The following is a 13,081-nucleotide window of genomic DNA, read 5'->3' on the forward strand; positions in this document are numbered from 1 at the left end:
CAGTGCTGGAGGCTTTATAGTCATCTCCTACTTATTGCTATGTGTGTGTGTGTGTGTGTGTGTGTGTGTGTGTGTGTGTGTGTGTGTGTGTGTGTGTGTGTGTGTGTGTGTGTGTGTGTGTGTGTGTGTGTGTGTGGGTGTGTGGGTGCCTTCAGATATGCTCTCCAAAAAAAGAAAAGCACAATTAGTCAATTAATTAACATTAACTGTCCTGTATGTAAATGCATTTGTGTGGTTTATGATTTTCACAGCGTCGGACACACACACACACACACACACACACACACACACACACACACACACCTACGTTAGTTTGTGGACTGCGGGAGAAAACCAATGGACCCAGAAAAAAGGTTTTCTTTTCCAGGCTGGTCCAGTGACCTTCACACCATGTGCAGCCCTCATTTCACCTCCATGTGAACCAAATATCCTGAATTATTCTAACTTCATCTGCCTGCTATGCTGCCACATGGATCTACTGCATTACAAACTAGCAAGGTTAAATACTTAGCAGATTTTCTTCCTCCCTCAACAAACAATATTTAATCATGGGCGACAGAGTTTCAGTGTCCGTACAGGAAAAAGAAACTGAGGATTGCTGTGGTGGTAGGAGTAGAGACAGTATCCTGTGTCTGAAGGCTGGCTCTTTCAGTGTGTGGAGACCTCGTCCCACTGTTTGTGCTGTTTGCTGTGCCAGCTGAGATGTAGCCCGAGTCGTTCTACCTCATCCAATGTCTACTTAAACCCCTGAAAACACACTCAGCCACTGATTGTCTGTGTGCGTTGAAGAGACCCCTGACTCATACTTGCATAAATATCCACAAATATTTACAAATGAAAGGGCCAGAGAAGGCTGCAGCAGTCATTGATGGGCCATTTGTTCCATGATGGGATTGGGTGAGCTCTAAAAGCACATATTTATTAGACCTGGATGGTCTAGTCATTTGAGACAGGGCTGCTATACTCTTCTAATTCAGGACCCACATAGTATATCATATATATCGCATGGACTGGACCAGAAAACATGATTAATCTAGAACCATGTAAAGCAAAAAAGTCCTTGTTTTAACCTTGGTTATATGGCAAAAAAATACATTGTGAAAATCATTAATTTAAGCTACTCTACCAGAATAAACCTTCCAAGTATCACTTCTGTACAGAAAATAAACCAGTACACGAAAACAAGACCATTACTACTCATTTCCACAAATATCCAACCTGCAGTTGGCAAAATTGATCACACTAAATGGGATATGTTTACAAACAAACTGGAATTTGTAGCCATCAAACTGTGTTTCTGTAACACTGAATGATGTCATCTTGAGAAACCTGCTGCTGGGGTTTCTGGGATATCAAAGATGGTGCAGTGGCAATGTGAGAAAAAAATATCAACATTTGACCGTTTCAGTGTGGGAAATAAAAAAAAGCTTGACTTTCTCAAGAGTCTTCAAGCCACAAGAATAGTATTAAATGCTGGGAAACTGATTGTTGATCATTTTTCCAGTCACAAATCAAGATCTCATGAGATCATCTACGAATTGCCTCGGGAAGGTTCAGGAGTTTCCATGACCGCAAGATGTCAACAATCCTGGGGGTGTTCGGCAAAATTTTAATGCTGGGAATACATGTTTTTATGAGTATAATGACGAATTTCCTTCAGAAATGTATTGGCAACTATTAGAGAACATCAACAACTAAAACTGCATCCTACATTCTTCCCATTTGGATTGTGGTAGAGTAACTTTAAATAAATGTTTATTTGTTTTGTTTGTTTTTTAAACTTTGGGGCAAATCCTTGTGTTTACATTATTTTAGCATGCAGCCTTATTGTAGCACTGATGTTGTTCACTTTTCGCTGTCATTGTCTTCTTACTTTGCTCGGCCAAATCACAGACCCAATTGAAAACCTTTGTCAGGCTGCCTGTTTGACATCCCTGGTGTATTTACATTTTCAAGTGAAAACGCAAAACTCTTGTTACTTTTGATGGTTTGTTTACATAACAAGACTTCTTTGAGCCACTGAAAACTTTTGGAAAATGCTCCGACTCAAGTCTCCCTGGAAACAGGGGAAAACACAACTTTTCTGAAATGCTGCTACTGGTCGTGCACACCATGTCCACAGTACATAGTTCTTCTGCACATGCTCAGTAAATAGACAATGAGAACAATGTTTCCTCCAGAGCGTCATGAGCCCCTGTCCATATTCTCCTGGGACTCGGTGGATATATAGTTGACAGCCACTGTAATAACAATCCAGCTCAGTCATCTGTCCATACGGATGTCTGTGTACACACCGTTGTTATGGTCATAGTATATTGTACTCTGGTACGTGTGTGTGGTTTCATCACAAGAACAACCAACAGTAGCCACTCGTGGCCCAACATTAAAACTCATCTTCAGTGTTTCTTTTGTTTCCATGGAAACATGTTGCCGTGTAACCTGCAACCTTTCTGAAAACGCACAAACGATGTGTTGTCACTTGAACCATTGTGTAAACAGGGCCAAACAAAATGATTTGAGTTCCATAAACTGAAGGCAAACAACATCCTTCAGGAGTTTATTGTATCAGTTTGATAGCTTCAGCCCTCACTGTGATGCACACATCCACACAGTAAAGTGTGAAGGTGATGCCATTCACACTCGCCTCACGTCACTTCTTTGTTTTCTAGCCACACCCCAAACATTTCATGTCCACACCACGCATTTGATTTCTTTATTTTATTTATTAGTTCTTTTTCCTAGTTTTGATACTGTTTAAATGGAGTACACATATTTTCACATTGAAAGACTATCATTTGCACATTTCAGTTGTATGCTATTTCAGTTACTCTGCTGGTGGGAGGGGTCGTCCTGCAATGGCAAAAGGTGTGGCAACAGATCAGAGACTCTTTTATGCCGAAGCAATCAGCCCTACCGTCTCTTTCCATGGCAGAGGGGCAGTTTGAGTTTGAGTGGTTTCCCTATCATTAGTTTTGTGTAGTGTAATTTGTGTTTCCCTTTGTGTCTTGGTTGGTTTTACCCAACCACTATATATATATATACTCCCTTATGGCTCATTCTGTTTGGGCGGTTTGTTGTGTTGACACCTCAGTTTGAGTTTGTTTTGTTGACCTCATTTGTCATTCAAGAAAATTCAGTTTGTAAAGTTTGTAAATAAAACCCCTTTTTGAAAAAGCCTGTTTTCCTTGTTGCTTAACTGCTTGGTCCCTGACACATTAAGATGGCTTTAGAGTTTTATGGAGAATGTGTTCAATGTGGACATACCTTGTCTGTTTTTCTCTGTATTGTTAAAACCTTTATACAATTTCATATTATTTGTCTTGCATGTACAGCACACAGACGGAATCCATAAAATAAGAGACTGGATTGGTTTCTCGCCATGTGATTTTGATGGTTTGTTTATTTATTGAAACAGAAGGATACACATTTTATATTTCACTGGCCTGCCCATTGTAAATGAGTGCTCTCATATCGCTCTTCATCAGAGTCAGATTGGCTGACAATGTGACCAACACTTTACTGGATTTTTAATTTTCATTCATGGCAGCTGCATGGATGAATCAATACCCAGACCAACTCTAAAAGGATATAAATGAGAATCGCTGTCATTCAGTGTTTGTGCACTGCTGGGTTTTATAAAACAGACTGCAGAGGTCATTCGCTAATATGGTTTAACAATGACATTGATTGGGAGGATTTAATATGAGAAGCGGGCCAGTGGGTATGTTCCTGGTCACTGTGCTCATTGATTCTGGATTTGACTCCAGAATAAGTTTTGAAATGGTTAAAGCGCAGTAGCTCTTCAGGGGAGCGTAACACATTAAAACAACATAAAGAAGAAACAGGAGGAAAGTGGAGCATTTCTGGCTCCTCTGCTTTTCATTCTGCTTTTATTTTGGGCTTATCTCTTTTATCAATTCCACTGGCATCCTCTCAGTGTGTCTCTGGAGGTTTTATCTGCAGTCCTGAAGCTGAACACCTCCTCAGAGACAGTTGCATCCCACCTCTCAATGCCCCCAGCAGAGTGAGGGAGGGAAGAAAGCCATCCTGCCCCCTCACATACTGTAACAACATGTGATGTGAAGAGCAGAAGGAGGTAATGTGAGGAGAAGTCACCACGGTGGAGAACTATGCAGAGACTTTTCTCAGTGGAGAACCTATCATGGTTGTTTATCACCTGATTCAGGGGTCAGTGGATCTCCAGTCTGAAGTCATTAAACACCAACCTGGACATGCATGAACGTTTCCGGCACATGGACTTCTCAGATTGATCAAATCAATAAAGTTAATGAATGTCTGCAGATCTGTCAGCGATGTCAGGACGAACCTCAGCTTTTTGTCAGATATCCTCAGTCTGTAGCTGGAGAGACGTCAGGATCAAACCCCCACTTTAAGAACTGATTATGTTTGACTGACAGAACTGGCCATGTCTGTTTAAAACCAGAAAGACACTGGTATACTGTACATTAGCAATATTTCTGAGGATCACTGTCTATTCAGATGTGATTGGAAGGCAAACATCATGAACCACCATAGCGTATCACTTGGTAGAGTTTACGATCAAATCATGGATTCGGAATGGAGTATCGTCCCCCAATCCGATTGGCGGGGGTTCGGATTAGAGATATTTATTTCCCATATATTTGTCTCTCTTTCCATCCATGCTGTCTTTGTGATGTGGTGGGACTGTAGAAGACTGCAGATCAACATGGAGGCCGGTTAGAGGGCAAAGAAGGGCAAGAGTCATTGTGCATTGAGTCTCTCATCCTTTTATTCTGAGATTTGTTCAAAGTCTGTCAGTCATTCATTCAGATCTGAAGAGCCTATAATCAACCTTCATGCAGACCATCCACGCCCGCCTGCAGTCTGATTTCCACCCGCCCCGATCAGTGGGGAATTCAAGCACCGATTCACCGTGATGACTTTTTTTTTTTCTCCTTCTTTCTTTTTTGGTGTGTGTCCGGCGGCATCTGCAGAAAAGTGGAGCTCTGACATGAAAAAGTTCAGCCTCAGCTCATAATCCGCTTTGCCTTTGTGAAGTGACTGACTTTGAAACTCTATCGCAATTACCTCCCCCCCCTCCCTCTCACCCCCAAACTCACCGGAAATAGAAAGAGAGCTGGCGCCCTCTCCTTATTTCACCGTCCGCCTCTCTTGGAATCCTTCCATTTGTTTGGGGAATTGTAAGACTCTTTTTTTTTTTTGTTCTTAATTTATCTTTCATTATACTCTAATGGTTTTTCTCATTTGGAGCCTGGTGTGCATTAATGCACATGGAAATTAAAACTTTTTGGTTTGTGACAGAGATTAGCGTCGAGTGGAGGTCAAACATAATGGCTCCCATTCAACAAGAAAATAGATATGATTATACTGCACTTGCTCTCCGTTCAACTTTTGTCCTCAATCTAAACTGTGCTGCCACGATAGCTCTGCCCTCATTACGCAGCTACAAAGGGGCCGGGGTCCACGCTTCACACTGCCGCTCTCCTTATTTGCCGCCCTATATTTGATGTTAGGAAAGGATTCTGTCGCCAAAAAGAAGACAGTGAGACATTTCATCTGTAGTTTATCCCCCTCTCTCGGTTTGCTTGTAATATTTATAGTTTGTACCAACAAAGGCTTTTGTCGCGGGATGAGCAAATCAATGAATATTCAGCATGTACTGAAAGATTAAGCTGGGCTACAGATGACTTAGTGTGTATCTGAACTCTACCTCCTTATTGGTTCATCACCATCTGTAACTGCCATAATCTACCTTGGATTACAGCTGCAACATGTACTTCAGATGGATAAAAACACACCACAACATCTCCCAAATCTAAAGAGAGGTTGTAAAAAGAAATGAGTGGATTACAAAATGTGTGTCAACACCAGCAAGGAGACAAAAAAAGCTTAATTCATTCCTTTTTTTAAAAACTGGTGAACATATTGAGGTCATGTTCACCTTTTATCAGATGTTTGGGGGAAGTAATCACAAGTGTTCATTTCATGCTCAGATTAGTGGGATGGAAAGCTTTAATCACTCAAACACCACAGGGCTATTGCTCTCACACAAAATCAAGCGTTCTCACTCGCTAACCTCTCAGATGCTCTTAAACCTGAGTGGAAGAAATCAAATGAAATGACTATTGGTAAAAGGTTGACTGATTTTAAAGCATCCACCATATAAGTGAATGACAGGATTGCGCCTGTAATAAAAGTGGGCCATATGTTTTCTGTGCAGAGCTTCACCCTGTTCAGCCACACACAAATGGACTCACCACTTTCTTATTGACAGCAAAAGACAATGAGCAGGAGTTTTACCGAGGATAGGACTCGTCTGAGTACTCCACTGAACCTCAGTGACATCAAAGTCATAGCGGAGATTATATCTCTTAACCATTTAAATCCACAATAATGATTCACCTCAATCCATAATACATGCAAATGATTACATCTTAATCTAGACAGGCGTGTCAGAGATAAGGGACATGGGGAAATGGTTCCACCAGAAGTTCATATGTCCTGCACAGTCACCTCATAATGTCCAATAGAAGTAGCTCCTAATTGTGCTTGATTGTGATCACACTGTTTGATGAACACTGAGACCTCAGAGATCCTTGATGGAGCAGAACGAACTGCTGGCAGAGGAGCAGTAGCAACAAAACCAAACTGTGAGGGTGAATTTATGAACACATGCTTGCTACACATGAGCAACACCATTGTCTCAACACTGAGACCAAAGATTAGACTGCTTCTTGTTGTTTTGCTGTTTATAATAATAAGTGGTATCAAAGTTCCTCTCCTTGTATGTAGATTGCTGTTGCTTGGGCTGATGCTGGACATAACTTCATTCATATCTCTATATCCAGGCTAATACAGTTTTAATAACATCTCTGATCAACATTGATGGTAATAAAAGAAGAAAGAACCAACACGCTCTCAATAGTTGCTGTATTTATTACTGCTAAAAATATTCCACACAGGTATAAGAATGATTTGAGGTTACTTCAGCTTGATTTCTTCTTGCCAGTGGTGTAAAATTTAAATGCACTCAAAACAAGTGAGTGGCTCCTGCAAGCTTAGTAGAAATAAAGGGAAACAGAGAGTACTTTGGGCTTCACGTATACAGATTATAGATTTACATTGAAACCATATAAGCCATCTCTTTTCCTCTGAGAAGTCAGTTGTATCCCAAACAGAATGATATGAAATTAACACACACACCTCTGATTGCATGATTAAAATAAGTGTAGTCACTTCCTACCTCTGACAGTGAGACATTTTTATCCTTTATCCCCAGTTGGCCTCCAGATTATGGATTTTAGAAGAAGTATGATACTGAGGGCTTCATGTCAGAGAACCACAACGTGTCGTCGTGAGCAGGATGTGTCTTGACTGGTCTTTCTTTGTGATCGACTGTCTCCCATCTGCCCCCATTTGGAGTTGTGATTTAAATTTTCTCTCCATTAATCAAGTTTTCAACTTTATTGTTTTCTCCACAACAATAAAGAAGCAAAGGCCAGACAAACAAGTGTTTTGCTTTTCACAGAGCACAGGTGGAAAAACAACAGAAAACACGCTCCGTTGGTGATGGACAAGCAGAGGCAAGAGAAAAAGCACTTCCAGTTATCTGGAAGAACCGATGTCAGAACACAAAGACATTCACATCATTTTTCTCAGTCAGGGGTGCTCAACATAAGGCCTGTGGGCCAAAACCAGCCAGCAAATGGTCCACGAAAAAAAGGCCAATGGTCAAAATCTCAAAGAAAACAGAATTTTTTTTTAAACACATTTGTTAATCGTAGCAGACACAACACAAAAAAGGAGCTGTAATATCAGTAATGCTGCCATGACAATTACTAGCAAACTAGCATTGGGCTCAAAGACAGTTTGTAAAAAACACACCATAATACAACAGCTATAGAAGTTTTCTAGAGTTTTTACTGGATTTTGCACCAGATGGTTTCATTAAAATTGGAATCATGTTGTGATTGCAGTCATTTTTGGCATAATTTTTCTTTTTTTTTCAGATTCGGAAAAATATATACTTTTTTTCACTACATACAGTCTATGCTATAAAAACGAACTGTAGAGTTATGGTTCCATTTTATAATATTTCACACCCCTAATGCATTGAAGTGTTTCTATACATCGCGACTCATCCACAACATGTTTGCATATTGCACGTTACCCTGCACCACAAAACACAAAGAAAGGCAGATGAGACCTTCTGTTTCACCATTTTTCAGTTTATTGTTGGCATATTGGTGTTTGTAACGTGTGAGAAAGAAATGTGTGTGTGTGTATACTGGATTGCAACTCCACTGTGTACAAAACTTCGCATTCAATCGAGGTTTCTGTTTCTTTAGAAATGGACCCTTCAACGTTTTGGTTACAATGACACAGAATTACCATTTCAGTCGAAAATCATGACATCCTCTTTAATAATAGACATGATCTTTATCAATATCCAAAGGTGTAAAATAAAAGTATGAAATAATGTGAAGGGATGAGGAATTGAGTTTGACACCTGCTGAGGCTGTTGTGTCTCTTCAGGTCTCCCCGAGCCTTCAACAAGAGTCAGACCTCTGAATCAGAATGTGGAACCCAGCAAACAAATAGCACGCCTTCAGAACAAGTAGATATAGATAGATTTATATATAGTTTTATATTCAGCTTGAAACTTTTTTAAAAGAGTACAGTAAACACTTCTCACACAAGATAGAAACTACTTGACGCCTCAGAGTCAGAATCAGTGCAGGCCCAGTGCTGCTCAGGCCCGCGGCATGGTGAAGAAAATCAACCCCAAAGTAAACCAAAAAGAATCAAAAGAACTGATTTTATTTTTAAGAAACATAAATAAAAATAAAAATAGATCCTGCCCACAATCTTTTCTTACAAAGTTTGAAGTAGTTTGGAATAGAGACACCTGACCACACAACAGAATAGAAAAATCTAAAACAGTGGTATTGCATTGTGAAATGCACAAATATCCTCCTGTACATTTTGGCGTCTCCCTCGGTGAGTACAAACGCCTAAAGGGCTCAGTGGCGGCTTCTCCGGGTGGCTGTGGTTTTGGATTTGCCTTTCATAGTTCGCACACATTTTGAGTTCAAGATGTGTACATCAGCGCTGTAAACAGGCACACGCAGATTGGAAAAGGGCGGACTGAGTCAGCATCCGGGTTTGTCTCCGTCCGCCTCTGGTGGGTTTCTCAGTCCTGCTGAGACAATGGGGGTCTCCCTGTAAGGCGATCCATCTACCTGGCTGCACCCTGCTGCTCCTGCACCCTGCTGCTCCTCCTCCTCCTCCTCCTCCTCCTCCTGCCTTCAAGAACAGTGCTCCAAGTGGTTTCCAAAAGGAGGAACTTGTCGCTCCGTCAGAGGGTTTGTTGATCTGGTAGTTCAGGAGAAGTCTATGGTTCTTATGTTACTTGTGTTTTTTGCAGAGTGAGGGGAGATGAGGGAGGGTGGGGGGGGTGGGGGCAAAATGATTGGAAAACTGATGCTTCTATAGCCTTGGTTGTCTGGGAGCAATTGTGCAAAGTCACGCAGTCTCCGGTATGTCCACACGAAAGGAGCTAGCAAACCCCTTTCCTCGCTGCGAAGCACACAATGACAGAAAGAGAAAAGCACAAAGGAATGTTAGATGGGTGGATTTCGGGGGGAAGGGGGCGGGGAAACACGGTCAAGTTTGTCTGAGAAGGATGAAACAGAAGAAACAAAACCAGCATTTAAATGGCCTCATTCACACAGAATTAGTGGGTTTACACATGCACAGAAAAAAAGACGGGGGGGGGGGGGGGGGGTAGGAAACTTCACATCCCTCAGCTGGGCCGTTTCACTGTGGTGAAATGGCTCATGGATAATGTGTGTGTGTGTGTGTGTGTGTGTGTGTGTGGGTGTGTGTGTGTGTGTGTGTGTGTGTGTGTGTGTGTGTGTGTGAGAGTGAGAGTGTGTGAGAACAGAGGATGGGCTGTGTGCAGCGCTAACACATTTCAGGGGTTGAACTGGTGAATATTGCCAATTTATTTAGGGCGACAACAAAAGCAAGAGGTTGCCCCCTTCAGTCCCAGAGTGTGATGACCGTAATCTCTGGCTATCGACCCCCACCCACCCCTCTCAGCTCGGGGCCCAGGGGTCGGCCCCTCCCAGGACAAAGAGTCTCTGTGTATCAGTGGCTCACTTGATCAGATTAGAGAGCTTCAGCCTCTCGGTATCATCCTTCAGTCCTTCCCTCCTCCACCCCCGTCTTTCTCTCTCTCTCCCTCCGACTGTTGTTCCCTTTTTGCCATTATCCGCCCCCTCACCACCGCCCCCTCTCTCATTAGCATACGGGCCACAGTGATCCACTTTGAGAGTGCACTGAGTGCCAGTGTTCGTGGGAAACCCTGCGAGATTGGGAGCTCTTCACTTGGAGAGCTGCATAATAAGGCACATCCACTATTAGAAGCAGAGCAACACGCAACAACAGCAAAAAAAAAAAAAAAAAAAACATAGCAGGGCTGAGAGGAGGTTTTTTTTTTATTCACATCTCCTTCAGTAATTGCTGTTGTTTGATGGTTGGGCTTTAAATTGCACATTTTAAATCTCATCATGTCTAATAAGGCTTTTCAAACTGGTAAATCTTAGACTGGATAGTTTGTAAAAACACACAAATCATGTGTTCGCATAAGTTTCATTGTGTTTAATTGAAACTGGAAGGCAATTCCATTCTACTACACAGAGATTTGAAGCAAAGGTTACAATTTGTTATAATTATTCTCATCGTTATCTGTGGATGGGAGCATTTAGATTTATCTTCCTTAAAAAGGGAAGGAATGTCAAGACATCTTGGATGAGAAATTACTTTTCCCCCGGGACATTTACTACTATTGAGGAATGGAGGTCCACGCACTCAAAATACAGAAAACTCAGTGAATTCACAACATATTTTCACCTGGTTTGGTTTGTTACAAACAGCAGACAGTCTGTGAAAGAGCTGTGTTGTGACCTGAATAGCTAAAATAACCAATAATGCTAATACAATTCATTTAACTATCCTTGGGTTTGTAACAGGCCCATTTTGGAGAAAATGTGTTGTGAACTCAATAGTTTTAATTGTTTTAACGGTGAAAACCTCTTTCCTCAATCGAAGTGAATGTGCTTGTCCTTATCCAAGATGGCCACCATGCTGACACGACAGCTCCAATGAAAAGCAACAGTGAACGATGTGTGTACACGTGTCTGTAAGACGTCTATGTTGAAGCATCAAGAATCAGACAACTCAACCATTAATCATATGATATCTTTAAACACTTAACAACCTGAATATTAGTACAATTTTAATTGTCCTGAATGAAAGAAACGTGTGGAGAACGTTGACACTGTGACTTGATAGGAGCTGTTGCTGTTCTTTGTTTATATATTTGCAGGAATGAAGACAGTCTTTATCTGCATTGCTGGGTCTGACGTGCGGCCTCAAAGTTAACTTAAAGACCTTCCTCCTCCTCTCTTGTCAGCGCTGCCAGCACAGCATCTCTGCAGCCACACCAAAAGACAAAGACATTCTTAAGTGAGCGGTTGGTGGCGTGGACGCTTGACAAAGAGTCATTTTTTGATGTCAGATAGAAAAAAGCAGAGCAACTGAATAAAGCATTAATTAACGAGGGGAAAAAGCATTTTCCTGCTGTTCCTCTCAGCATGCTGTGGTTTTAAATGATGGTGCTATGGAAGCAGCAGGGCTCTGACAGTTTGATAATTCCAGCTCGCTGTGTTGGATGATGAGAGTGGGGGCCTCTTCAGGCACTGCTTGACAAAATTATAATTAAGCATTATCACCAAATTGCAGTGATTGAGGGTGTATCTCTTTGTGGCCCGAGAATGAGAGTTTAGGAAACAGTAATTCTTTTGGAAATGCGTCTTTCCCTTATTTTATCCTCAATAATGTGAAACTGGTTTCTGATGCTGGGCTCCAGCGCAGTGGCGTCTCCTGAATGAGAATGAGATGTTAAGCTCAGTGGCTGCCGCTCTTCTTCTCCCCTGATTAAAAACAGCCATTTTATATTGCCTGTCTGTGTGAGAGGGCCAGAGACTCTTATATCACAGACGCCGTTTCTTTGCCATAATGAGAAAGAGCTTTCTTAATGCTAACATCTCCTCCCACATCAAAGCAGCCTTATAGATCATAATTGCCTTTGGCATGTGTAATTTGGAAAGACCCACTACAGGCCAGTGTGTGTGTGTATGTGTGTGTGTGTGTGTGTGTGTGTGTGTGTGTGTGTGTGTGTGTGTGTGTGTGTGTGTGTGTGTTAAACAGTCGGTGAGGGAAGATAGGATCATCACAGTCGGTGATAATGGACAAGCTTGAGAAAGAGGGAAGAGTTAGTCTAACACTCTGACAAGAGAGTTGTAAAAACAGGGGTCAGACCTGAAATGAATTTTACGCTTCCTTCCACCAGCCAATCCAAGGAGAAAATTGAATTTGGAACCTTTTTCTTTTTCACCTAATTTGATCAGTGGATCAGAGAGCGGCACAGGCGCCGAGGCCGGAGCAAACAGAATACTCACTTAAATAAGCCGGGTTATAAGGCGACCGGGGACTAGGCAGAAATGCCTCCAACTCTTTCCTCTCTAGGGAGCCGTGCTGGTGGCTGAGCGGATGGTTTTGGTGGTGGAAGTGATGGTGGAGGTGTTGGTGACTGAGGGGCGTCTCTTTGCCAAAGGTGGAGAATGACTCAGGGCTTTCAAATACCTCTGTGTCTGGGACCGAGTCCATGCCGGGCACGTGGAGGTTGCTGCGATAGTCCGGGCCTTGGCGCCCGTCAGAGGGCACAAAGCTCGGCATCCAGCAGCGGTCAGAGTGGCCGAGGGCTTTACATTCCTCTGTGCAGTTAGAGAACAGATCAGCACCTGGACACGGGGAGCAGAGAGTGGAAAAGTTCTTTTACTCCATCTGTTTGTGACGAGAATGTTACATTCTTCTTTGTGACACAATTCAAACCTCATCCCCGCTGGTCACACATGGCACTAAAGGAGAATGTTTGATCTGCACACTCATCTTTCAAAGGTTGATGAAGACATAGTTACTAGTACTGCATGACTTTGGTTAAACACGCATG

General features: G+C 42.1%; 1 protein-coding gene across 3 annotated transcripts in view; it reads right to left on the reverse strand.

Annotated features, from left to right (window-relative positions):
* Window positions 1-8,807: 8,807 nt before the first annotated feature.
* The window catches only part of pcdh10b (protocadherin 10b), a 16,949-nt gene continuing 12,675 nt past the window's right edge, over window positions 8,808-13,081 (reverse strand). For 2 of the 3 annotated variants that reach the window (XM_080502012.1, XM_080502010.1), the window contains exons 4-5: window positions 12,531-12,872; window positions 8,808-9,582 (exon numbers count right to left, since the gene is read on the reverse strand). In XM_080502012.1, the coding sequence (XP_080358138.1) occupies window positions 9,563-9,582; window positions 12,531-12,872 (362 nt within the window). In that variant the 3' untranslated portion in view covers window positions 8,808-9,562. The remainder of the gene's footprint in view (window positions 9,583-12,530; window positions 12,873-13,081) is intronic. The other variant, XM_080502011.1, reaches the window with a different exon arrangement.

This window comes from Blennius ocellaris (genome assembly GCF_963422515.1).
Source record: "Blennius ocellaris genome assembly, chromosome: 9".
Taxonomy (NCBI): Eukaryota; Metazoa; Chordata; class Actinopteri; order Blenniiformes; family Blenniidae; genus Blennius; species Blennius ocellaris.